Source organism: Rhea pennata, chromosome 19 (assembly GCF_028389875.1).
Source record: "Rhea pennata isolate bPtePen1 chromosome 19, bPtePen1.pri, whole genome shotgun sequence".
In the NCBI taxonomy this organism is placed as follows: Eukaryota; Metazoa; Chordata; class Aves; order Rheiformes; family Rheidae; genus Rhea; species Rhea pennata.
The window spans coordinates 7,139,499-7,166,218 of record NC_084681.1 but is presented as its reverse complement, the minus strand read 5'-3'; the positions used below and the strand labels follow the sequence as shown (position 1 = coordinate 7,166,218).

The window sequence follows — 26,720 nt, the reverse complement described above, 5'->3', positions numbered from 1 at the left end:
ACAGTTGGCCGAAAAATCTTTCTTTTAATTAGATTGGGGAACATGCTTGACTGTCCCTGAAGCCATCAGCACTTAGGTGTATACACAAGGACAGCTGAGGTCTTTTCCTACAAAAAGTACTTACTGAGATGAGTGCTAAGAGTAAACTAAACTGCATACAATGCATGGAATTTACCCACTGGAATTGTCCTAGCTCAGATGAAAAAAATATCCAACAGATATACTAGCCTCGTACATTCGGCAGGTGTCTTTGCCTTGCCATGCTTTTGACCTGAATTAATAAGTCTTACTAGATTGGCATTTGCTAACTTTGCTAACTTAAGCAGCACTGTCTCCTAGATGGCACAGAAGCATTTCTGCTGAGAGAAAATGTTGCTTTGAATTTTGTTTGCCATATTTTCAAACGTTTCTGGATAATAAGCAAGAATCTTTTTTAAGGATGTGGTAAGTTAGATACCAAAAGCAAAGACTGCAAGTGTTTCAGGGAAACTTACAAAGAAATTTTACATATATATATAGATACAGATATGTATTTATAAGCCAAACAGATGTGCAGCTATTCCTTCCCTTTATCTTAAACTCTTGCTGTTGCTTTTCTTTGTAAGGTAGTCCAGGAGCCACTGCCTTATCATTAGACTATGCAAGAATGAAGGCTTACTGCTTCTGTGATGGCTGAAATATAAAATGATCTAGATTATTCAGTCATGGCACCAGCAATAATCAGGAGCAATTCTGATTATTAAGGTATGCATGTCTCAGTGGAGTCTGCAGTGTGATTATTCTCTGGACCCTGCACTTAGACCATTACATATACAAATACTTCCAATTTGTTTTAGTGCTTAATTCTTTCAAGGCTATGAAAAGCTATTTGTTTTTCTCTGTAGATAAATTGTAAATAATTCATAAGCCTTTGCCCACTGCTTGTCATATGAGTTTTCTTCTCTAGATAGAAAAGGCCACACTTTCCAGCCCTTTCAAGAGTCCCAAGATGAAGCTCATTTCTACCAGACTGCCTTAGTATGTGATGCTGCAACAGTGCCACCCAGTTGTGTACTGTGTTTCTGCAGTCTCTCAGACCTCCTCTTTTTACACACAAAAAGCCAGCCTGTAAAATTAGAAATTCTTCTTAAGCTCTAGCTGCCTTGTTGGCACTGGCTGACTGAAGTGAATGGTTACTTTATTTAGCCAGGAAGCATTTTATAGTGGTTTCCTAAAAGAAAAAGAAACTGATTAAAATTGAAGGAAAGTAAGCATCCAATCAAGACAAAATGCTGCGAAAATTGTTGTATTGAAATTTTTCAGCTCCTTTCAATAGTACATCAGCTTCTTCACTCCAACATATAGATGCACAGCCATCCTACAAACTTGTAATTGGTCCTGGATTAGGCCTACATATATTATTCCCATACAGCCATATCACCAATTTTAGCATGAATAGAAATGGCAGGAAGAAATGGATATGCATTAAAAAACCTTCTGCTTCCCTTATAGAGCTATAGCTATATAGATAACTAAGGTGGGTTTTCTCCCCCCCCCCCCCCACCGCCCCATAAATTGGCAGCTTCCTGTATGTTACAATCTAGGTAAAAATCCCTTGGAGGTAAGAAGTGTTAACAAGTTTAAGTTAATATGGGCAAACAATGGTAATTACAGGCCAGCTGAGAAACATGCACGGCAAAGATGATCTGAACAATAATTCTGCTCTGTGCGGAGTGGACCAGCAAATCAATGCTGACTGATTAAAAGCAGTTTCATTAGAACACAATTCCATAGGAATTCTGGCTGTGTAGATGGTGGAAGGAGATGCTGACAAAGCAAGTGCCCATCCAGGAGAATCACTGCTGTGAGTTCTGGTGAAGCATATTTTGCAGGGTTTTGTGGTTTTGCAGGGCAGCTACCACATCCTCATAGAGAGTGTTCACACTGATGCACAGAGGTTGATGTTGCAACTCTGTCAGCTTGCAGACGGCCAAAGTACAGAGGATGCACAGCAGCATGAAGAGCAGGAACCTCAACACAGACCGAGACCAGGAGTGCTTGTGCCTCGGTGGTTGAGGTGGACGAGAGCTGGAGGAGGGCTCTGCAACAAGAAAAATTCCATGACAGGGATGTGAGGAATTAATCAGAAATACCTTTGAACAGGCTATATTGAGAAAATAGAAGCTCAGGTGAGATACTATAGCTTGCACTATAGCTGTCCTTTGTTGTGAACTCTCATCCCTTACACTAGTCAACAAATAGATGCAAAGGATCTATTCATCTAGGATGAAAATTTCAGATTTATTTTCTCAGCAATGAAAAGGATGTAAGGCATCTCTGTTGCACAAATTCTGTTCTGCGTATATATCTCAGTACATTCAGAAAGAACTGAATGGAGATAAGTTGTGCTTAGGAACAGCTGAAGAATTTTCTGAATCTTGTAGTTCAGCAAAAAGATGCTGAAATGTCTTCCACTCCTACAGCTGTCCACCTGTTAAATTTCTAGTAAGCTCTACTACTGTGCTGTTTCCCTACCACTCTGACCACCCACCACCATAAAAATCTGATGTAGATTGATGCAGTCTCTAGGGCAGTGGTCTTGTTCCTTCCCTTCCACTTATTTTTCCTATGCTGTGCTCAAGTTGCAGATTAAAATATTACATTATGGTCTCTATGGTATACCTGGACCGATTGTGGATGCAACTTACTTCGAGTCTGCACAGTTTCTTTTTTAGTTTGCTTTTCCAACTCCTGTTTTGCAGCTCTCAGAGCATCATACTCTCGTCTTCTGCGTTCCTTTTCTTCTGCCTTCTCTCGCTTCCGCAGTTCCCTCTCTTGAGCTTCCCTTGCTCGCTGTTCTGCTTCACGTTTCTTCTCCATTTCTGAGGATGAATACAAGAGGTTTTTTTCCCTTTATGTAAAGGGTTGTCATTGCCTTGTTCCTTATTACATGCTTACCTGTTCCCCACTGGAATAGGGAAACAATCAAATAAGTACTCTGCGTTATTTTTCTAAAATATTGCATACCTTCCATCTTGCTCCCTCAGGTTTAGGCTTCCCTTAAAATAAATCCTATGTTCTTCCTTCATATTTTTTACATATAACCTATATCACACTTCATCTAGGGATTTAACTATTCTCCAGGCAAGAAACCACATAGTTATCCCAAGCTCTCTTTCTCCCTCCTTCCCAAGTACTCATTGGGGTCTCAGAACTGCGATAGTTACAGATAGTTGTTAGATGGCAATCAGTATGTTCAGGTATGTCATCAAAAGAGATCAGGCGAGACCTCAGCAGACAGCACATGAGGGCTCTTTATGCCTACCTCGCTCTGCTTGGAGCTTCCGTTGCCTTTCTCGATCCTGCTCAGACTGGATAGCTCTCATATGCTGCAGTACCTTCAAGGTCCAAGAAGACAATATGGGACGAATGCAGAAGGTTCTTTGCATAATCATTTCAAAACAGAACATTTAGAGCAGAGCTGAAGGCTGGCAGAAGACAGTCAACTGGGACCGATTACTAATCTGATAAATCTGCACATAGCTGACAGTCTTACAGGTATGTCTCCAAAGAGAATTCTCTGACTTTCCTATTTTAATCTTTGCAGTTAAGAAAAAGATATTTTAATTAAAAAAACAAGGCAAACTGGTGCTAGCTAATACAGATGATCACAGAACACTTGCTTTTTTATGAGCCTGAATTCTTTCAAGTAATAGCATGACATGGGCAGCAACACAGACCCAGACTCTAACTATTCTTGCTCCACGGCTCCCAGCAACAACTATTCATGTGAGCTTATAGTTTGCCAGAACTTTGAGAGATTTTTGTATTCTCAAGTGTAAGTCTCGATATGGATTATTTTGTCTAAAAGTACCTCCACTTTCCTAGCAACGAGCTTTTAATACTCTTAACTCCATTAATGAAAAAGAATCCTGCATAGCTCAGTCTTTGCTCACTACAGGCATGGAAGCAATGAAGTCACTGCATGTTTACCAGTGAACTAGCTCCTCACTGACTGAAGAAATTTCAGATTGCTGCAGTAGCAGCCAAGCCTGCTAAGCAATAGGAAAAAAGACAGCAAATCCAATAGTGGAAAAAAAAAGAATAAAATAGCAAGCAGATTCCTTACCTTGACAGCAGCCTGTTTACACTGCTTCTCATCCAGACAGTCTCCTGCTACTTTAGCAAGAACAGGATCCAGGGGATTGTCCTTCAGATCCAGCCACTTCAGATTCTGCAGGAAGGAATGATAAATGGGAAGCTGTAATAGCACACATACAGAGCACAGCGGTCTTCTGATTGTTCAAGAAATACAAAGCAGTAGCAAAGAGCTACTTAATTTTCACATAAATGAAGGAGGTACAGAAGATAAGTAGAGTGCTCAGGCAGAAGTTGCTTCAGTAGAAATGAGATAATTTCCACTGAGCTGTGGTGCAGAGCCCAGAGGAATTTTGAAATGGGTAGCCAGCAGGACTGATGCTTTACCAGAGAAAACAACTTGAGAAGAATCACAAGACTCTGGACTGCCTCCCAAGGCTTTACATAACTGCCTAGCAAGTAGGCTCTACCTTGAGCTGTGCAAAGCTGACTGGCAGGGTGACTAAACGGTTGTTCAGAAGGTCCAGGTGCTGCAGATTGACCAGGCGACCAAAGTCCAAGGGTAGTTGTTGAAGCCGGTTTTTACTCAAATCTAGTTTCACCAGATGCATCAAACTACAGAAGTCTGACTAAAACACAAAACACAAAAAGAGCAGAAGCGTCTTTACAAAGGAACCCCAGCTGGGAGTACATTGAAATATCCTTCACCTTATGTGATAAAGCCACAATCCTTAACATACAACTGCGCATGTGCTAGAGAAAAATAACCCTCTTCCTCTGCCTTGGAAGACAGAGGAAGCAGGACACTCCTGTTGCCTAGACAAAGCGATATGCAGCAATATATCTGAAACAAAACTGAGCCTTTACGCTGATGAAAGTGGTTTGTAAAGTTGCAGGGAAGATGCTACAATCTTCACTGGGTACGAATCTTTCCTCTCTTATTGCATTATACCTGCCTCAGTCAAAACTGCCATTAATACTACCCCTTAACTAATGGTGGTGTCACTCAGGCAACCCAAAAATGAGAGAACTGCTAATTCCAAACCTCCTACTGAATCTCTATTGAAGGGCTTGGTATTTGTTCTACCTATTTCCCAACACTTGCCTAATATCCACAAAGACTCTCTAGCATCTTACCGGCAGAGAAATGAGGTTATTACAGGACAAATCCAATATAGTAGCCTTCGGAAGGGCAGCCTGAAAGAGAAACAAAGAACTAAAATCAACCTATATCTATATGCACGCGCACACGCCAACGACCTTCTGCGCTGGTTTTGTTTTAGTTGCTTTCTTCCATGCCTCTTCGTGAATTCCTCAGCAGTTGCCACCGAGGTTACATTTTATCTTAGCCAAGCTCTGATTCAAAATTCTGGTTCTAAAGATACTGCTGCTTCTGAAATAGAGCAGCCGCTGACGCTATGCGTCTAGCTCGCAGAGCACGAACATCCTCGTCTCGGGTATTATAAATGCCTGCAGTCCAGGTGACAGCTCCTGCTGACGTATGCATCTTTTTTTCGCTAAAGCAGGAGACGCTAACAGCGCATCTGCAGGCACAGGGCGGCCCAGAGCGCGGCAGGGCGGCGGCGCGGCGCGGCCCGCGGGCGGCTGCTCACCAGCTCGCGGACCGGCACCTCGCTGAGGTCGCACAGGCTGAGGTCCAGCTCGTTGCCGTCCAGCTTGTCCTTCAGGTTCACCCCCTTCCCGCCGCGCGCCATGGCCCCTGCGCGGCGCGGCCCCCCGCCAGCCACTTCCGCGTCCACGTCCGCGCTCGGCCCGCCAGCGCCGCCGCGCCGCGCCGCGCCGCGCCGCGCCGCTCCCCTCCCCTCGGCGCGGGCGCGGCGCCGCCAGCGCGCCCCCTGCCGGCCCGGAGCGCGCCGCCGCGCCGCGCCGCCCTCGCCCGCGCGCTCCCGAAAGGCCGTCCTCTGGCCGGCGGCCCTCGGCCTGAAGGAAGCGGAGTAAGGCGTCTCGCTCCTGCCGGCAGGCCGGTCGGATTGGCACCCCGAGTAAATGAATTGAGGGTGACTATTTCCAACAATTCCACTGTCCGCGCAGTGTCCCACGAAAAAGCAGCCCTTTAACGAGCAATCATCCCAATATGAGCACAAAACCCACGTCATACGTACTGCCCTTACAAATATTAGATATTGTTGCTTCTCTCTCTTCACAGCCTCCGTAATTGCTGAGTGCTGAGTTCACTTTTTGTTGGGTTATACCAACATGTCTCTCTTTACCAGGAGGAATTTGCATTAATGTTCCTGCTTTGACCTGGAAGCTCCCATAGTGCACAATCAACATGTTCTTTCACCTTGACTGACCCACTGTTGAGAAACTCAGTGAAAGAGGAAAGAAGGCCGGGACAGAGACAAATCAGTATCGCCTAGTAATGGGATTATAGTGAAGGCTAACCTTCAGGTTTTTGGCCCCTATGCAAAATGTGATGAACTGGACCTTACAAAAATGTTTCTATCTACTTCAGCACATCTAAGCCACAGGTACTTTTGAGTCGGGTATTAAAACTGTTGCTAGGTGTTTTAACACTGAAATAATCAAGATCTCTGGAGCCTCTGAGCGAAGACACCACAAAACAGCAAACAGCAAATGTGCCTCAGAGAGAGTATAATAAAGGCTGCCTATGATCAATGCACTCTTGTTCAGAAGATTAGAGCAGCTGCTAGCAGCAGTGCCTCCCACCGGGGACTGAAAGTACAGAACCCCCATTTGAGAAAAGCAAGGTCTGGTTATGCAAGAACATCTCTCATCCCTCAGCTTTTCACAACAAGGCTCGAAGGGCTGGAGGAAGATCTGAACCAGGGACAGGTGAGGAAATCTCGCATTTCCAGATCTCCCACCATGGACACCCAAGTGAGGCAGTCGATTGCCTGACCCCCACGTTAGCTATAGTCAATGTGTGACTCACATGTCCCCTGCTCCCTTCTCAACCTGATGGGCTCCATAGCCATCTTGGCAGGGGCAGATACAGTCCTGCTCCTGAGGGCAAAACTCACAGGTGCTTTGAGGAGACCTGAGGCAGATCTTGTACCTTACGGAGAATGCACAATGCGTGTGCAATACTGCAGATGACTGGGAATGTCTGAAACTTAGACTCTTGTAACTTCTGCATAATTCTTGGTTTAATATGTAACTAGGATTTACCCCATAGGCTAATCATTTGTATGTGGGAGGATCAGACTGAAACTCAGTTTTATTTTTGTTTATTAAAGGTGAGTTTTTTGGAACACATTTCTTTTCTCTGTTGTTATACAACACTGAGCACACTTTGATGCTGTTGCAATGCAAATAAATATAATTGCCCTGTGCTTCACTGAAATAGTGAAAGGATAACTTTTGGCCATGAATGTCATACGACCTTACATCATTTACACAAATCCCTCCTAGCTATTGATTTTAGTTAGACTGACACACCTGAATACATTTAGATACCCATGCATGTCTAAAAAGACTTAGAACCTAAATGAGACAGAGAAAATAGGACATATTTCTTCACGTTTCAAGAAGAAGGACGGAGGAATATTTCACAAAAAGAAGGGAGAAGAATTGCTGGATAAAGCCAGATGAATACTGTCAATCTAGTTCTGCTCCGATGATCCTTATTATTGGCCCTGAGTGCATAAGCAAGACACAGCAGATACGGACTGAAGAAGATTCCCAGATCCTCTTCACAGCACTGACCTGCCTTGCCCAGTGTCCCATGTGCAGCCATGACCAATTTTTCATACTTTGAAGACAAAAATCTCCCTTTGCCCAACCAAATAGAATGCTATCACAGCTGCAAACTCCTCTTGCCTTGTGAACAAGACATGCATCAGGGGAAAAATCCCTGCTGATTCTACAACCAGCTATCTGAACCATGAGATTCAGTTATACAGCCAGTACTTTATAGTGTGGCTGTTATTTATGAGTGCATGTTTGGCTCTGATGTCAGGGATACACCAGTTCTGAGGCCAAAATTGATGTCCTTGTTCATAAGCTCCATTGTGATAGACATGGGATAAATACACCGTAAAGTGTCTCTCTCTACTGAATTCTAGCTTCCACTTCGGCTGATGGGAGAAAAAGCAGCAGGGAGCTGCAAAATAACTAGCCAGTGATCACACTGCTGTAATGGAGCCAGGAACAGAGCCTGCGCTTCAGGCCGGTGCCCAGCTGCTAACACTGCTTAGTTAATGCTTGTATGGCATCTAAAAGGGGTAGGCTGTTTTCTGGGATCCGGCTTATACTCCACCCTTTCAGGAGGGTTAATTAGCTTTTTGCCGTGGTTGCAAGCAATGCCCAGACGGGGTGCCTGACATTTTGCACTCAGAACAAGGCATGTGGCCCGCTGTCCTTCGGTGCCAGCGCCGCCGCCGCGCCCCGTGCTCGAGGGAGCTGGGCGCCCGCCCCTGCCCTTCCCTCGGGTCGGGGCGGCTTAGCCCGCCCGACGAGGGCAGCTCTGCGGCCCCCGCTGCTCCGCAGCCCCCGGCTGGCCTCTCCGCTCCCCGGAGCAGCGTGCAGGGAGAAGGCAGTGTTTGGCGGTGTTGCGAGGTGACCGCGCTGATGAAGTGGATGGCGCTAGGAATCGGGGAGTGAGACACCGGGCTCAGGCACCAGGCAGTAAAGGTGAAGGGAGGCGGCGGCAGCCGGTGCCAGTCGCTTCGAGGGGGAGCCCGTTCCGCTCCTCCCGCCGCGGCCCGCGTCCGCCGGGGCCGCGCGGCTCCTCGGGGCCGCGCTGGGATGTAGCGCTTGCCGTCGGGCACGGAAGGGCTGACGGGGCGGTCCGCAAAGAGAGAGAAGCGGGGCGCGGCGGGAGCTCTGCGCGGCCGCACCCGCCCGCCGGGGGCCGAGCCCGGGCCGAGGCGGGCCGCGGCGCGCACCGCCCCCGCCGCCCGCCGCCGCCGCGCCGTATAGGGCGGCGCGGGGAGCCGGCCGGGCCCCGCCGCTCCCGCCGCCGCTCCCGCCGCCGCCCGCATGGCCGCCGCGGCGCGGCTCGCCGCGCTGCCCCTGCTGCGCGGGCCGCGGGGCGCCCGGCCCGGCAGGTAGGGCCCCGACGGCGGGGGCTGCGGGGAGGGGGGCGCCGGGCCAGGGCGCTATAGGGAGCGGAGGCCCTAGTGATGGGGTGGGGATCTGCGGGGGGTGGGACGGGGGCTCTGGGTGGCAGAGCCCGTGGGAACGGGGGTGGAGGGCTATAGGGGGCCGAGGAGTGTGTGGCGCGATGGGGGGCTGTGGGTAACTGGGGAGAGTGGGCAATAGGGGACAGGGGGTTCTGGGGACAGGGGACTATGGGGAACAGAGGCTATGTGTGATGGGAAGGGGGGCCGTGGGAGCAGGAGATAGAGGGCTGTGGATGCCTGGGGTTGGGGAGCTATAGGGTAAATAGGTCTATAGGGCAAGTTCAGAGTGATGTGGGTGCCAGGTGCCAACAGGCCAAAACCAGCTCGGGGTGCTGGAAGCTTTGCTCTTTGCATGTGTTTCTGCCCCTTGGCTCCCATAAAAATCTCTCCAAAGTGGTAGGAGACAGGCTGCACCCGTTGGTTTGACCCCCAGGTCTGGTGGGTCAGGGACGATTCCTGTGTAGCACATAGAGAGGATGTGAACATGTGCCCCAGGCTGAACTTTGCTTGTGTAACAGCTTCATCCCAACTGCAGGAAACATAATGAGTAGTTTTTCCATCTTCCTTTGCCACTCTGCCTCGTGGGCTTCTCCTGGCGTTGTCAGTGTCCTTGCTGCGGCCGTGCGGAGGCTTCCTGGGGTGCAGCTGGCGGTTGGGTGACGCAGGGCACTGGGGTGGGAGCAGGTCTTGAATGCAGAGGAGCTGCAGAGCTCTAGGGTTTGAAGGACCCAGCCAGCTCCTTGCCTTGCCTTTGTTCAGCACGACCTCTTGGGAGAAGTTGGTGGGAAAGGACAGTAATAGAAAAATGCCTAGGCTGGGACGGGAGAGGCTTTGGAGGATTAACTATCATGCCAAGATTACTACCAAGGGAGGTATGGAGTAATTTCCAGGAAGTAACTCTGCAAAAACTGTAAGGAGAAAATCCTGTTTTTATATGCAGCATCTAGGTGCTTATTTTCAGCTGGTGTTGAAATGATGAGTGAGATCGGTGGTGCCAATGTAGAGCCAAGACTGCAGGCTCAAAATCTGTTCTTATGAAACTGTATCAAGAGGCAAGATGTTAAATTCATTGTAGTTTGGACTCCAGCCCAGAAATGTAAGAAACTGAGGAGCAGGAACACAAAGCATTTGCATAAAAAAAAATCAAATGGGGGCGGAGGGGAGTGCTAAACTCTTGCTCTTTCTCATAGCAGAAAAGTTTCTTAAATTCTGCTCTTAGCAGAAAGCAGCTTATCTTTTTGGCAAGAGGAGTGCAGTAGGGAAAGGGGCATAGTGGAAAATAAAACCAAAAATTCGGGGAAATCCAGCATCGTAAAGCTCTGTTAAAGTTCAGGAAATCTACCATTCCTCAAACCGAAGGAAAAAAAAGGCAAAAAAAAAAAAAAAAAAAAAAAAAAAAGAAAGAAAAGGAAAAAAAAGAAAAAAAAAAACGTAATTAAAATCTGGTTAACCCTTTACTACAAAGGGTTGTTTTAAAGAGTGGAGATAGAGCTGCACAAGGGTAATTTCTGCCACCCTTTTATTGCAATTGTGGTATATGAAAGACCCAAAGCTTGTTGTTTTAGGGAGATAAGGTCCTGGTAGACTTCCCTGAACAAAGGAGTGTGTTTGTGGAGTGTGTGTGTCTCTCCTAATAGGAGCTTTGTAGACAGGCTTGTTCGCACACCGTGGGCGGGCAGGGCCTTTTACACATGTGAAGAGGGGATGGCACAGGTCAGGCCGATGTCCTTCATAGTTGCAAAACAGGAGCCTTTTTGTGTGCTTTCTGTAGGGGGACAGAAGGTTACACCTATGCCTTGCTTCCCAAGCAGCCTGGGGCACTGCCCTGTGCTCCTCTCCCTTCCCTTCTGATGATTGCTCTGGAGATAGGTGCAGAATTAAAGGTGGAAAGTAAAGCTAGCTATCTTAAATCAACAAGGATAAAATGGTAGCTGAGACTATTCAGAGATAATTATACACAGCTTCTAGAGTGATCAAGAGTGCTTGTTTGGTTTCTGCTTGTCACCATCAGGCAGGAGCAATTTCTGGCTCTTTGAGGATTCAGCTACGTTCCTTTTGCAGGAGACAAGGAGAGGATTGCCTTTCCCCCCCCCCAGGTCTCTGATGTTTCTTCATTCAGTTATGCTGCTAAGCTCTAAGGTGTCAAAGTTTTGCAGAAGAGGCCAGTGATGGTGTTACTTATTTGCAGGCACTGCAGACTGTTTTGCTGCTGGAATGTGTTGCTAAGAGAAAGCAAATGCTCTCAGGGAGAGTTACATGGTCTACATTGATATCCAAGAGCGAGTGTAGTTTTATTTGCTCTCCTCTAGCTGAAGCAGGAAAATAAGAGTAGCCATAAGATCAGACCAGAAGGTCACTAGTTTTGTTCCATCTACAGCAGTAGTGATACTGTAACAAAGACAACCAAACAAATTATTTCCAAATATTATGGACCCTTTCTTTGCAGAGGTCTCTTGAAACATTCTTTCAGATTAGGTATACTTGCTGTTGGCTACAGGCAGGAGAGAAACGGGAGATAGACTGTAATATTTTCAGCATGCTATTACTGGTAACACATGCATTATGTGTCTGCTTAGTTTCTTGTATGCTAAACTCTGAAAGGGCTTCCAAAACATTTTGTTTTATCCTGCAACTTTTTTTTTTTTTTTTTTTTTTTTTTTTTCCCCATGGCCAGGAAACATGATACAGAAAGGCTGAACTGCATGCAAGCACGAGACTAGAATTCAGGGATATCTAGTGTGATGACAGTTGCGAAGTCTGTTTCCTTAATGTATTTGAAGAAACCATGTGAGCAAGCACTTTGAGAAGAGTTAGTGCATGAGATGTCTTAGGACCTAGTTTCAAAGGTGCTGATGCCCTCACTTAGAGATGTGAATGCTTGGGACTTCTGATAGTAAGCTGTGTGTGTTTTTGTGCAAGGGGGATAACAATCAGTCCTTTCACAGACTGCAGCTTTGCAGGGCTTCCTAAAGAAATCTCTCACTGTTCTTTGATATTCACACATCCCTATGTTTGGGGATAGGGAGGGAGCCATTGCCATGAAGACAGGAGGAGGAACGGTCATTTGCCTCTGGATTGGCATGTACTGAGTGAGGATCAGGCCCTTACTTTCCTGTATGAGAGCCTTTGTTTGGGATCACGTGAGGAACTCTTGTGTTGTCAAAGAAAAAGCGCTCATGCATTTACTGTGTAATTCTGGTTGCTCTTCAGGACTGGAAAACATTGACAGAGTAAGGCTAGAAAGCATGGACATGACCTAGCTGCTTTGCCAAGTCATGACTGTGTCAAATATCACCCCTTTAACTGGCAGCGGTAGTGGGTTGTACAAGTACCTCTTGAAAGGAAGAAGGTTGACTGCAGGGTGTTGGCAGAAAACAGCAGTCTGGTTTAGCTGGAGGGTCTGGATTTTGATTGAAATTTCTCACGAATTTTCCTCCTCTCTCCAGTCGTCTTTGTTTTTTGGCAGCCACGTGATGGGGAATTTTTTTATCCATTAGCAGGTGTTCCCTTGGGCCCGAGTCCCCAGAGGAACTGCACAAGACATGAAATGCTTCTATTTCCTTGCCCTCGAGGCAGCAAAGCACTGATCCTGCTTAGCTCTTGCTGACCTCAAAGAATCGCACTCGGGGAAAGTGCTCTTGTGCAGCTAGGTCGGCAGTTGCTCTCTGGCTGCTCTAGCCTTTTCTTCCCTTCTCAAGCCCTGTAGTAAACTCAGCATGGGAGGAGGCAGAGACTTTGTTTTCCTACGCTGATTGATGGCGAGAAATGTGCAGTATTTAGAGACAGATTCTGCTTCCACTGAAACTGGTGATGACTTGGCCTTTGCTTTGGAGGGGTGAGAATATGCCACTCTCCGCTGAGCATTTTTGCAAAATTGGTGGCATTGCCAGTTTCCTCACCTGCCTTGGCACTGAGTGCAGATGTGAGTGGCTGGAACTGCTTCTGCAGAGCCACCCCACAGCCTTCTGACAATAGCTTGTCTGTGTAAGGCCAAGGCAGTGCAAGACTGCGGTGACTTTTATTGCTTTCCCAGGGGCATTCTTCCTTCCCTTGGGTTAGGGAGAGCTTTTTCAACCCTTATAAAAGGCTTTTCTTCTACAAAGCATTGTTTCATCTCCTAATTTATGTGCCCTGCCCAGAAACTTTTAAACAATAAACAATAATTCTGTTTAACACTTTTCTGATTTTTGTCCTCTTTCCTCCTTCTCTGGCAATACCTCCAGCCTCAGTGTAAATTACTCTACAAGACTGATATAATAAGTGACTGCATGAATACAATGAGTGGGAGCTGCACAGCCTTCCACCATCTGCTGAAAAGGAATGGGGAAAGAAGGTCAGGTCATCTACTCAGTTCTTTGAGCAAAATTCCCTCTCAGCAGGTACAAGCTTGTTTTGTGTTTATCACAAGGCAGAACTTGGCCCGTTAGAGCAGGAAGCAACTTGATGATAGTTTTTGTTTCTTACTGGCAGGAGAACAAATCTTTTGTGGTACATGTCACAAAGACTTTGCAGAATACTAATCCTATAACGAATGGGGAGAAAGTTGAGTTCAGACTGATCTGTTTTTTCTCCCTGGGTGCATGGATCCCCTTCTGTTATACAAGGGATCTGCATACAACAAGTGGTCTTCTGACCTAATGCACCTCCGAAGTGATGCTTAACCCTGCCCTTCCTGGTCATTTCTTAGGTCAAGAATGGAGAGGCTGAGGATGTGGAGGGAAGTGGAAGGAAAGCAGAGGCTTGCGGTCTAGCAATGCTGGCTGGCTGTTTGAGCAGAGAAGGGAGGCACAAGTGAAGAGAGAAACCGGAGAGAAGAACTGCAGCACTAGGGCCTCTGAGAGCGGTGATTTGAGGAGAGGTTGCAGCTCTTTCACTGAGTGAGATATCTGATGATCAGACTTCAGTGAAAGCTTTAATGATTTAAAAATGCTCTTCCGTCCTGCTCCACCCACATCCTCTCCTTGCTACCTCTCTTAACCATGTTTCCTCTCCAGTTTTGCCTCAAATACAATTTTGTCCGCTTCTTTCAGGTACTCTTGTGGTGCCATTTCTGCCTAGGTTTTTCACCTCCCTGAAATATCTCTCCTGCCCTTCCTCTTCCATTGTGTCTCAATGCATGCAGTAGGTATAAGCCTCCCACTCCACCTTGTAAGCCTGCTTTACTGGTTCTGCACTTCTCTCCCTCATCCCTCTGGTAGCTCCTCATTTTGCTGTTGCTCTCTTCAGTGTTATGAACTCTTTGCAATCTAACTTACAGAGCTAGTAAAGCATGTAAAGCATGTACTGCATGCTTAGTGTTGTATACACAGACCATTACTTAACAAATGCCTCTCAAATGCAGCTCAACTTCTCAGAACTCTCTTGTTTTCACTCTGCAAGATTAGAACCTTCTATTCCCTGCAGACCTATTTAGAGACATAAAATGAGAGAACTCTGGCTTTATTTTAACTCTCTTTTTCTATGTTCCAGTCATCTGATCTTACCAGTACAGAGTCTGGGGAATTCTCCTACAAACTGTTTTTATTGTGCACCTTCCAAGCTATTTGCACCTTCTAATGTTGCAGAAAGATCAGGAACAATTAGTCTCACAGACTGCAATGTCCGAGATCTGTCCAAATAGCCCAAAATGTTTGAGGTTGTTTTCACATTAGATGAATGACTGCAGCGCAGGGAACGTTAGATCTTGCCTGCTCCCTTTGGGCTGGTGTGGACTCCTTCACTATCAGTGAGCAGAGCTCTGATTTCAAGGGAAGTGGTGGAGGTTTGGCCCCCCTCCGGATCTGTCTGTGCTGCCGGGTAATGTGGGCATGTCCAAATGGGTCAAGTGCTGGGCTGCTTTGGGTTACTGAGGACTGCAGGACCCTCCAGGCCATAGTAGGTGCTTTCAAAGTGCTGTTGGGAGATCTTTCTGATCTTGACCTGCTGAGGTGGCTGCCTGTGGTTCCCACTAGTGTACCTGAGTCCTGCTGAAGTTCACTGATGTTATCTTGATTTTCTTGGCAGAGCAGCATTTATAGTAAAGTGTCCCTGACACACAGAGGTAAACAAGAACACACATATCTGCCCCTGTGTTCGTCCTTGGTTCTTTCAAGTAGCGACTGTTGAAATCTAGAAAAGATGATACCAACTCTGATATCTGTGAACCCTGGCAGGGAGGTCCTGTCCCACGTAGGATGCACTGAGCCATCTTCATCAGTTTAATACAGTGTCCCATAGGAAGAGTGGTCATGCTCCGTTGTAGTCATGTTTCTGTGGATATAGTTTGTAGGAGGACTTCAGCTCTGCGGTGAGTGTGGCAGGTCTCAGGGCCTGCTCTTCCCCTGGGGATGGTCCCTTTCTTCAGGGTATGCCAAGAGGGAGGTGGTAACATGGTATGCTGGTGGGGAGTGCCAAGTTGGGTGACTCAGCACTGTTTGAAGTGCAAGCTGTTTGTTTATGTTGGTTTCTGGTTGTAATATCTGACTACTGAAACATTTGTTGCACTGATGCAAAACAAGGGCTCTGCTGACTTCAGGGGAGCTGACCTGCTTACACCTTCTGGGAATGAGCTCTTTAATTCTTGAGGAAAACTCCTTCCACCTTGCTTGGCTCAATCTGCTTGCCATTTTATGGTGAAGTCCTAATTCTGGTTAGAGCTCAAAATAGAGGATTTCAGACTAGAACAGCATGAGGAGAGGCTACAAGGATGACTCAGGGATGAATTGTCAAGAATTTTAAATCATCTGCATTATTCCTGGTACTATATGCAGATTGATGATCCCTCCAGACTGGGAGGACTGTATTGGTGGGTGATATTAAAAAATATATTGACCTGTAACCAGACTCCTGATCTGAATCTTGTGGCTTGGGATTGGCATTTGGATCTTACATTACAGTGCAGTGAAGTCAGTGAGGTAAGATAGGATAATATCCTAAATAAGGAATCAAAACAAAATTGGATGGTCACCTGAGGAGTGGGTCTGGGACAGCAGAGAGAACCCTTCTGGCATCTGTCTCACAGCTTATTCTCTTCTTTTACAGTGCCCTACATACAAGGATATTCTCTACGACTCGTAGAGCGACCAAAAGCTATGTCCAAGGCACTGCAGATGTTCCACTTCTCACCAAAACTGTAGGCCAATGCCTGGACGAGACAGTCCAGAGATTTCCTGACCGTGATGCATTGGTGTTCTGCCGGGATGGGGTTCGGAAAACATTTGCTCAGTTCAAAGAGGAAGTGAGTGCCAAATTTATTTGTCAGACAATGCACGCCGATAGGTAATAGCAGTAGCAAACATATTTGAGAAGTCCAAAGTGACTTCATCAGTCAGCTGAGCAAGCAGTTAGGCTTATCCTATCCAGATCTTCACCCTAGCTCTGAACACCTTGAGTGAACATCTGATGAGTGTGTGCTATGCTTGTCTTCCTTAAGAGCCATGAGCTCAGAGGGAGAAGACAGAGTATGTGCAAAGTGCTTGCTGTATATCACAGGTTGAACTTTCATACTTAATAAATCAGATAATGATGACAATTTTATATGAGCGGAGTCATGATATTTTTTCAGCTGGAGTCAGCGCTAGCTCTTGTATTAGTCAAAACTCTGAAGGATCTGAGCATGTAAAGATTTCTAGCTGTAGTGCAAGTGAAGCTGTAAGCAAAGTCAAAGGTTTGATCTCAGTGAATATACACAAATGTGTGAGTATACCTACGCATGTGTCTGTATGTGTTCATGTACGTACAAATACATGTTTATATGTATTCTGAATGGATGGACAATATTTCAAAAACAACCAGACGGAAAATTTCTATTAAATACCTAATATGATCTTGAATAGGAAGAATTGGTTCATGTTTTTTTGTTTTTTTAGATTTACTAGCCTTTTGTTTAAATCCATGCAGATAGGTAAAATCAGCAAAGTTCACCTTAAATTAAAAAAATAAACTATAACTCAAAACTAAGCTGGAGAATGGCTATTCCTTTAATTCATATATTCTACAAGGTAGCTTTCATAATGATAATTTCATAAAATTCATTTGAAAACATCATGAGAAAATAGAAGAACTATTCTGAATGCCTTGGAATGTTCACACACTTGCACAGACACCTGAAACCTACTTGCCATCTTGCAAAATAAAGAAGTGATATTAATGGAGTGGCTGAATTCAAATTCATGGGGATAGGAACCAAAATCCAGACTAGTCAAAAATCTCTTGATTTAACTGAGTTGTTTTAGAAGTAAGCAATAGTTACAGAATGGAGGCAGACCCATCTTTGTACGTGGGCCTAGCATGCAAATAAGGCTTGGTCCTATTTCGAGTTTAATGAGAAGCTAGACATTAAATAGCCTTTGACTAGACAAGAATTAATTTGCAAATACTTGTAGATATTTGCCTGTTGTGGATTCCTTCCTGCATTTCTTTATTGATCCAAGTTTGCTACTTTTATACTTCCAGTTAACTTACTGAATAGGGGCTCGTCTGTTCTTTGTCATTCAGAAGCACTGTTCTTCAGAAAATGATCTTGCTGCATCAATAAGCTGGCAGACTGTGCTGTAGAGGTACATTCTGTCTGATTTCAGTTGTTAAGATTATGCTTTTCTCCCAGAATATATTACTGGAAATGTTTATTCCCTGATACAGACTGTTTGTGATCTTCTTAGCAAGCCCCAGGCATTTGTCTTGTATTTTACAGGTAGACCAAGCAGCAGCTGGACTTCTGGCTCTTGGCCTGAAGAAAGGAGACCGTTTAGGAATGTGGGGTCCCAATAAATATGAGTGGGCTCTCATGCAGTTTGCAACTGCTCAGGCAGGAATCATCCTGGTAAGGAATTTCTGTGTCCGAGTGTCTGAGTCTTTATTGGTAGGTTGGGAAAGGAAAAAAAAAGATATAAATGGAGATCTTGGAGAATAAAATCTGTTGGACTCTTTTTTTCCAGCATAATATTACTGAAGTCAGTATTATAAAAGACCTGTGTAGCGCTCTGAATCTTTATCCTGCAGTACCTAGGAAAACAAACTACAGAGCTGAGACAAAGGAGCAACAAGAAATGGATTGCTGTGAAATGCCTTGCAGCCACTGATGACAGATGGAAACATCCTAGCCTACAAGCTAGGGCCATTTTTATGTAACATGCTGTTTTCCTAAGCAGTTGTTATTAGTTATTTAGCTCCCTCCTCAATATGATCTCAATTGCTTTGTGACGCAAAATGATCGTTTAATAATCTGTTCCAAGCTACATACTCCAAAAAGCCATGTTTCCTGTGATAATATCACCTGGCAATTCACTGAAACATACCTTATTTAGACAGTGCCCTGTGAGAAGGACTATGCCGTACCTTCCAGGATGTTTTCTTCATCTTTTGTCATCCCAGTGTCTGATAAGAGTCAGTGATAGAGTGGGTGAGAATGGCTCAATGTAAACCTGATAGTGTAACTCAACTCCTGTGGCCAAAACTGCTTCTGCTGAGAGTTGTACTAGAGAAAACTGGTATTTTGCTTGTTGTTCATTAGGAAACCTAGCTTGCCCTTGAGTTTGGAATGTCTTCAGTTTCATGGACTGAATGTCTGTGTGGGAAAATGGAGGCCTGGTTTCTGTTCCCACCTCTCTTGTGGCTTTCTGTCTCATGCAAATTTCTTCCTTTTTTTGCTTCACTTTTTTGTGGTCTTTTGCGCAAAAAAAATGGAATTCAGTGAACATTTCTTGTGGTGGTAACCTCTTAGGCAGCTCGTGCTTGGGAGAACTTTTCTCCTGGAGTACATGTTAGGAGAGAGTTTTCAAAGCAGCATCAACTCTGATTAACCCTCTTGTTTCTCTCTGTTTAGGTATCAGTGAATCCGGCATATCAGGCCTATGAGCTGGAGTTTGTGATCAGGAAGGTTTGTATGGCACGCTGTTTATGCTACTTGATTTGTTATGAGAACCCTTAAAAGCAGCAGTCTGCTAAAGGCAGAGGATAGTTGGGGCTTGATATAGAGAGAGAAACTTTGCTTAAACACTTGGGCCCATCACAGAGAGATGAGGAGCGATGGCTGTAGAACAAGGGCAGGTGGTGGCCATATAAAGGGAACACCACCACACGGTGACCATGTGTATGGAACTACAGTTACAGGTCAATTTTGTTGCTGTTTCCAGTAGCTGCCACTCTGCCATTTGGCAGAAAGGCTTTTCCATCCTTCACATTCCTCTCTCTCTCTGCCAAAAATCATTTATTGCCAATATTATGTCAATAATAATAATAATCATACCTACCAGTAATCATTTACCAGGGAAAGAAGAAAACCACACAAGCTAAATATCTAACACAGGGAGCTTTCTACCCAAGAAGCTGGCAGCCAGGACAGCAGAGACTATGTATTAACACAGTATGATGGCAATTTCTTGGGGCAACATCTATTTTAGATCAGTTCTAACTTTTCCACGCTCATAACCTGACTGTGGCCATACTCAGTCTGTTCTGGAGTGAGAACACAAGCAGCTGCTTGCTGCCCCGAGAGAACCAGGCGGTGCCTTCCTACCTCCCCTGAAGTCTGGAACAGAAATTACCATCTGTGATTTTACTCCTGAAAGTGGAAAGGAGGAAGGCTCAGAAAGTCCCAGCCAACTGGCAGCTAGATTTCTCCTCCCCCAATATGCCCTAGGGTTATTTTTTGGCCTGGTACGAGTCCTAGATTTTTGCCACTGTTTGACATCTTACTGCTATCTGATTGTTACTGTCTCGGTTACTCTCGTTATACCTGCCTGGATTTCAGAGTTTGGTGGCAATGTGCAGAGCACCAATCAATTTGAACTGTTAGAGAATTTTTAGCTCCAGGGATTAGGAATTCAGGCTATTAAACACTTAACCGTAGGGTTAACTTTTAGTCATTATGAGGCTAACCTGCACTTGTCTCGTTTGTTCTGCTTTAAATCAAAAGTCAATGTTAAAGAGCTAGTACCACATCTGGGTCCTTCAGCACAATCCTTATTTGTGCTTTAGCTAGACAGAAGTGGAAAGTTTCTAGCAACTAAGACTGATTTTTCTCTGCATCAAGACCTCTGGAATTTGGTTGTTAGGCTGCAGTTTGAACTCCCGTTTCATCCTTCATTTAATCCTCTTATTGCAGTCTTACCATCGTCCCTCCTGTTTTCATGCATTAAAACTGGACTTACTGTAGTGAACCACTTTCTCTTCCTATCATGGTGTGTCCTTGCTTCTCATTCAAGGTGGAAATGCAGGCTCAGATGTCACAGAGCCAAAGAGACGATGCTAATGTCTGCCTGTCTCTAGGACAGCTGACAAAGAACAGTTTTCATAATGACATTGCACTTCCTGTTTGTAATTGGAATACAAGTCTTTCCTATCTGTATTCATGACTTTCATTCTGTACATCACTCTTGAGACAAGTAGTTTGCTTTTCTTACAGTGGGACTTGGCTTTTGTTTTCATTTCTGCATATTTATGTCTGATTTTGCTCTGATTTTCTGCTCTAGTGTAAATGTAGAGTGACCCCACCAAAGCTGGTGCTTACTGATGAGGTACGAGCTAAATAGCAGAATGAGCTTCAGTTTCTCTGCATATTGTACATAGCTTATCCTTCCTGGTTCTCCAGTGTTCTTGAATTTCCTTGTACCTTTGGCACAGGGATCTCTGTTTTTTCTCATCCCTCTCTAATTCTTTTTCTCAGATGATCATATTTGCTTATTGCACAACTAAAACTCTGCAGACTTTTGGGCTTTGCCTGTTGGAGCCGGTCTGCCTGGCCAGGCCATTTTCTGCTGCAACAGCTTCCCTCCCTTCACTATATGCAGCAATAAATGCTGAATATTCATTCCTCCTCCATTTCTGCTGTTGTATTTCCAGGGCTTTGTAAAAGCAAACTGATCATGGCTTTTGTATTACAGGTCCTCTGAAGAAGGGTCTACTGCCAATCAGGTTGACACCGTGTAGAAAATGCCTTGCTAGAGAACCTTTTCTCATGTAGCATCTGCTTTGCAAACTCCTCTCCTCACATAGCATCTGTTTTGCAAAGCTAGTTAAATCAGAATGGTAGTTTGAGGTGACTAACAGTGAAAAGTAACAAAGCCACAAATATCCCAGAACAGATGTGATCTCCTGGGTTCCTGGCAGACTGTTCCAGAAAACAGAGCAAATGTTTGTCTTCCCTTCTGACAAAACCCCAGAGGGTACTTAAAAAATAATTTATTATGGTAGTCTTGGTCTCCTTATTTCATAGACCTTGGAAAAATAAAGAAAACAGATGAGTAAATCATTTCTGTAAATAGTTTATATGACAAGAATGCACTTTTAGACAATCAAAGCAATTTGCAAATCTGAATCAAATTCAGCGTATCAGGTCTGCTGGAAAGTATAAAGAAATCCTTGGAAAAAATTAACATGCTTTGTTTCAGTATTATGTGCATGAAAAGTTGAATGAAAAATGTTTTACTTTTCAGAATTGCTGACACTTTAAAAAGAGGTGGAGAAAGCTTAGGAAATTGTACTAAAAAAGACTTGGTTTGTCATGAGAGGCTGTCTTTAGGTTTCCGCATTTTGCTGAGTTCCTCAAAAATTCTCAGTTCAGATTAACTCAGTTAGAAACTTTTCTTTTTCTTTTTTTTTTTTTTTTAACTGGCCCTTGTGTTAGTGTTGGGGAGTTCTGAATCGCTGTGCTCCATGGCTCCTGCAAGATAGGTGTTGAAAGCTTAGTCTGCAGAGAGGTCATTGTGTCGTGTGTTCACAGAAAGGTCGTGGAGAGAATTTCTACGAAGCATTAATGGCTAATGCCCGGTGTGCGCGGTCCCAGGCTGCGCGCGTTCCTGTGTCAGCAGTGACGTGACCGCCGGTGCTGGCCTGGGCATCGCCCCAGTGTGACCTCTGACGGATTTGTGTCTCCCTTCACAGGTTGGCTGCAAGGCGCTGGTGTTTCCCACTCAGTTTAAAACACAGAAATACTATGATATCCTAAAGCAAGCATGTCCTGAGATAGAGAAATCCAGTCCAGGGGGAATAAAGAGCAAAAGGTGAGTTAGGAACATCTGGTTATCTTTTCACTGACCTCATGGCTGGGTTGTGACTCGTGTCCCCTCAGCTGCATGTCACAGGCTAGTTGATCATTTTGGAAGAGGAACCCACACAGATACCTTTGTATTTAGGATTTTATTCCCTGAGAAGGGAAACTTGCAGTCACTTTATGGATCTTAGACAGGGCCAAGAAGGATGCTGGTAACCTCTCCTCAAGGCCATGGTCTGCTGCAGATACTGTATCAAGCACTGCTAATGCAGTTCCTAGAGCACCTGGTAAATCCAGCCCTTCCCGCTACTGCAGCACAGTGCCAGCTGAGCACTGGGGAGACCCCAAGCTGCTGGCTGGTAACATCTGGGCATCACTGTTTTTTCCTGCTTGGGATTCAGCCCTCATCCCCTTCAATTCAAGGGGCCTTTGTGGGTGTTTAGCTCAGCTGAACTTTTGGGATATAAGCACACTGTGTTACACACGCAGTTCCTCCTCCGTAAGGACGATTCCAGCTTTGGAAACAGAGGTAAGAGGAATCCTTGGATGTATCTGCCCTGTGTAAACTGTCGTAATCTACTTTTTCTTGTGCTTAGGTAGGTGAGTCTCATCTGAGAAGAACAGGTTTGCTGCCCTGACCGGTGCATAGCTGTCCAGGCAATTCTCCACTTGCGCTGTTATCGCTGATGGTGTTTTTCTTTCTACCAGGCTACCTGACTTATCCATTGTCATTGTGGTGGACTCCAAGCTGCCTGGCACCTTCCACATGAGTGAGGTGATGCAGGCTGGGGACAGCAGCCATGTCAAGCAGCTAAGAGCCCTGCAGCAGACCCTGTCTTGCAATGAGCCCATCAACATCCAGTTCACTTCAGTAGGTGCTGCTGCCTGCTCTGGGCCTTGGGGTTGGGTTCCTCATGGAGAGTGCAGGGAAAGACAGCGGTGCAGAGCATCCCTTTCCCTTTGCCTTCTGCCTTCTGAGACCAAATTCTGGTTCCATCTTCTTTCAGCCTTCTGGTGTAGGATGGAAAAAGTGTCTTAACATTTCTCCCTTTTTCCATTCTTTCTGCTCAGCCCTTTGTCAAGGGCTGATGAAGATGAGAGAGTATTATGTAGAGTGGAAAAAAAAAAGACTAAGACTCACAGGTCTGAATGGAGAATAAAGTGCAAGATTGCACCAGGATTTTTGCCTGGGAAATTGTGCCAAGGAACTGTGTACCTCCTCCTCTGAAAGGATGGCATTATCCCAGAATGGTTTATGTCTTTCAGGGGACAACAGGAAGCCCTAAAGGAGCCACCCTCTCTCATAGAAACATTGTGAATAATGCCAATCTGATTGGCATGAGATTGGGGATCTCAGAGCAGGTAGGTCTTTCAGTGAGAACATGGGGCTGGGGTCTCTCTAGTGCCACAGTGAGACCAAATACGTGGAGAAAGTTTATGCTTGCTCAGTGCTAAGGCAGGATGTTTTGCTGAAAATGGTATGGAGGGATACTGAGTGCATGAAAGGGGAACTGTGTGAATGTGGAGAAACAGGGATTTTTTGTTCTGGGGATTTCTTTTGGTACCAAACACCTCGAGCCTTGCAGGTAGCAAATTTCTCCAGATCAACATTTCCATAGCCTACAGATGGAAGGACCTCTACTCTAAAAGTTTCCCTGTGTTCTTCCCTCATAATATTTTTATTTTTACTGAAATTGAAGTGTTTTGAATTAAAAAATCCTAAAATCTCATTTAAGATACTTTTTAATGGGAGAAAGATTGTGAATCGCTTTCCATTTTGGTGAACATTCATTTCAGACAGTTATGGGACTCTAAAGGTTGGCTTTGAATTCTACTGAATGAGATTTTAAAATTTATTTTGCATAACTTCATTTCATGACATGTATGCAATCTTGTTAATCTTATCAGGATATGTATGACCTAGTTGCTGAAGTTTTCTATTCTTAGTTCCTTCTAAAAATCATTAAGGGCAAATATTTTCTTTTGAAGTTCCAAAGTAGTTTATTATAACATAACTGCTTTGATCCAGAAAAGAACATAGGTTGTTTCAATCAGTCTTCCAAGCCTTTAGTGTTTTTTAAAAACAAAATAATAATAATAGCATGTGCCAGGTCTTGCATGGGATATATTTCATATCTGTTGTAGCATTGCTGCTCTTCTCTTCTGGGATGAAATAACATGGAAGTAAAATCAGACTGAAAGGTCCAGCATGGAAATGACATGCAGAATTCCAGAATGAGATTTTGACATGAAAAATTTCCTAAGTTGTTTTTATACTAAGTGCAGTAATTGCCAGCAGTAGTGTTTCCACCTAATGGGAACAAAGATGAATGTCAAATTTCTAGCAAGTTTTAAATGAAAAAGGGAAACTACTCGGTTCAGATATGTGTGCTCTAGCTGTGAGATGTACTAATCATGCACTGGAAGGTCTCATCTGCTCACTATTGTTTCTGTTTGGTTTGATCCCAGGACTATCGCGTTGGCCTTCCTGCACCCCTCTATCATTGTCTGGGGTCTGTAGGAGGCTGCATGGTGACGGCCGTGCATGGTTCCTCCTCCATCTTCTCATCTCCAAGTTTCGAGGGAAAGGCTGCACTGGAGGCAGTATCAAGAGAGAAGTGAGAGTTTTTGTGTCTCTTACTGTAGAAGAATTCAGCATCAGATGGTGGTGCTTTCTTACCTTGTCTCAGCTGGCAGGCCATTGCTCACATCTTCTTCCTTCCCACTGTGGCAGAGGCATGTTGTCTGGGACATATTTACAAAGGCACTTTAGGAACCTAAGTCACTTCTGAGTCCTGTCTTCTTCAGCTATGCTCAGGAGTTTGTTATACTTCTCTTTTCCCAAGAATAAAGGGATCCTTCTCTTCCCTGCTAAAGGTAGGGACTTGGCTGGGAGGGGTGGCGTCTTCTTAGTCTGTATGTTACGGCCAGAGCGTTTTTTATGTCTAGCCACCTGCCCTCTTCCTCTAAATCTAGTTCTCATGCTGAAGTAGCTACATTTCCAGGTGGCTCTCCACATGTAGTTTGTAAAACAAAGGTGCTACAGTTGTGTATGCTCACGTGCACACATGTAGTGATGAGCAACACATCTGTTACACCTGCTTCTGTACCACTGCCTCGACAGCACCAAGTACAGTGAGAAGTAGCATAGTAAGTTGTTATTGCACCAGGCTCTAACTCTTCAGCTTTGCCTTTTCTCTTCCCTTCCTTAAGATGCTCCTTTTTGCATGGCACTCCAACCATGTTTATAGACATGCTCTCCCAGCCAGACTTTGACTCCTACGACCTGTCGTCCCTCCGGGGAGGTAAGTCTGACAACCCAAAGAGAAAATAGCAAAATTCCGAGTGATTGGATAATACCGGCTCCCCTCTGGGAGGGAGTTCAGCAGTGGGTTGATCATTTATTAAGCTTTGTGAGCAAAACCCTCCTCTGGACAGAAGAGTTATGTTGCATTAACTTTGTGTTTCACTATTAATTTGATGCCACATTTAGTTTTCACACTCTTCTCTTGTCTTAAGGCACTCTGGAGAAGGACCCTTCTGTTTTATTTGTTATAGAGGGTGATTGGAAGCCTGGTTTTGTTCCATTCCTATTCCACCAGCAACCACCATGTGGCAGCAGGCACGCTGTGTGCTTTAGGGCATGCAGGAACGCACACAGCCTAAAGCAGAGCTGTGCTGTGATGGGCAGTGGAATGCCCTGACCTAAAGTGTCCTGCCTGTTTTTAAAATCATTCATATAAGCAATGGAAAATATGTGATAAAGTGTGCTGGAGCTTTCTCTCCTATCTTGGACAGCCACAGACATAGCTGAGCACAACAGCTGAAGCAGGGAGACCCCCACCTCTTTTGAGGCAACAGAAGCACTGAGAAAAGATGGTGCTGGAATGCAAAGAAGCACCTGGGCAGATTATCTGATCATCTCTGTTATGTGAGGGATGATCCTGTCTTATCTTGTTCCTCAGAAAAGCCTGTTTAGCACTCAGCTGTCTTCCCCTATCACCCTACGACATATTTGAACAGGAGAAAATATGATCTGCCCTCTCCCTAAATGGCTGGTCTCCTCAAGGCAGGGGGAAAGCTTTTTATTTTTGTGGTGGTGATTGCCTATGGGAGTGTTTTTGTCCTGCTAAGAGTTTGTGCCTGTTTCTGCTCTGAATCTTTCCCTTTCTGGAACTGAAGCTTGGACTGGGTTTGTGCTATAGAGTTTATTTTCCTAACGATAACTCTGCCAACCCTTAATTCGTACAGGCAAACTGGCCTTACTGCTGCAGTGTTTGCTTCTAGAATAACTAGGATCTGTATCCATAAAAATAGAAAGTATTTTGACAGGAACCGGTGTATCCCAAAGGTCTTGCCAGCATTTAGATCTGGGTGTACATAACCTCTTGAAGGAGTGCTCCTGTGGACAGATGGTCTCCAAGACAGTCACCTTTTCCTCTTTCTTCCAGGAGTCATTGCAGGTTCTCCTGTTCCCCCTGAGATCATGAAGGTGATTATGGTGAAGATGCACATGCCAGAGATTGTGGTGAGTCATGATTGCTGTGGCTAGAGCTACCTGTGTT

General features: G+C 45.0%; 2 protein-coding genes across 3 annotated transcripts in view; one reads left to right on the top strand and one right to left on the bottom strand.

The window, feature by feature from the left end:
• Window positions 1–1,269: 1,269 nt before the first annotated feature.
• LRRC59 (leucine rich repeat containing 59) lies at window positions 1,270–5,846 on the bottom strand. Of its 2 annotated transcripts, XM_062591663.1 has the most exons (7): window positions 5,691–5,846; window positions 5,215–5,274; window positions 4,548–4,706; window positions 4,109–4,213; window positions 3,305–3,377; window positions 2,688–2,861; window positions 1,270–2,080 (listed from the first exon to the last, which is right to left on the bottom strand). In XM_062591663.1, the coding sequence occupies exons 1-7, from the start codon at window positions 5,790–5,792 to the stop codon at window positions 1,836–1,838; spliced, it is 918 nt and encodes a 305-aa protein (XP_062447647.1). In that variant the 5' UTR covers window positions 5,793–5,846; the 3' UTR covers window positions 1,270–1,835. The 2 variants fall into 2 exon arrangements, with proteins under 2 accessions (XP_062447647.1, XP_062447648.1); XM_062591664.1 differs by lacking the exon at window positions 5,691–5,846 and having other exon boundaries at window positions 4,548–4,702; window positions 5,215–5,270.
• A 3,196-nt stretch (window positions 5,847–9,042) lies between these two features.
• ACSF2 (acyl-CoA synthetase family member 2) overlaps window positions 9,043–26,720 on the top strand; it is a 40,717-nt gene continuing 23,039 nt past the window's right edge. The window contains exons 1-10 of the mRNA XM_062591873.1: window positions 9,043–9,110; window positions 16,206–16,401; window positions 17,857–17,985; window positions 18,988–19,041; window positions 22,047–22,165; window positions 22,864–23,026; window positions 23,422–23,517; window positions 24,625–24,773; window positions 25,369–25,460; window positions 26,607–26,683. Coding sequence (XP_062447857.1) covers window positions 9,043–9,110; window positions 16,206–16,401; window positions 17,857–17,985; window positions 18,988–19,041; window positions 22,047–22,165; window positions 22,864–23,026; window positions 23,422–23,517; window positions 24,625–24,773; window positions 25,369–25,460; window positions 26,607–26,683 — 1,143 coding nt within the window. The remainder of the gene's footprint in view (window positions 9,111–16,205; window positions 16,402–17,856; window positions 17,986–18,987; window positions 19,042–22,046; window positions 22,166–22,863; window positions 23,027–23,421; window positions 23,518–24,624; window positions 24,774–25,368; window positions 25,461–26,606; window positions 26,684–26,720) is intronic.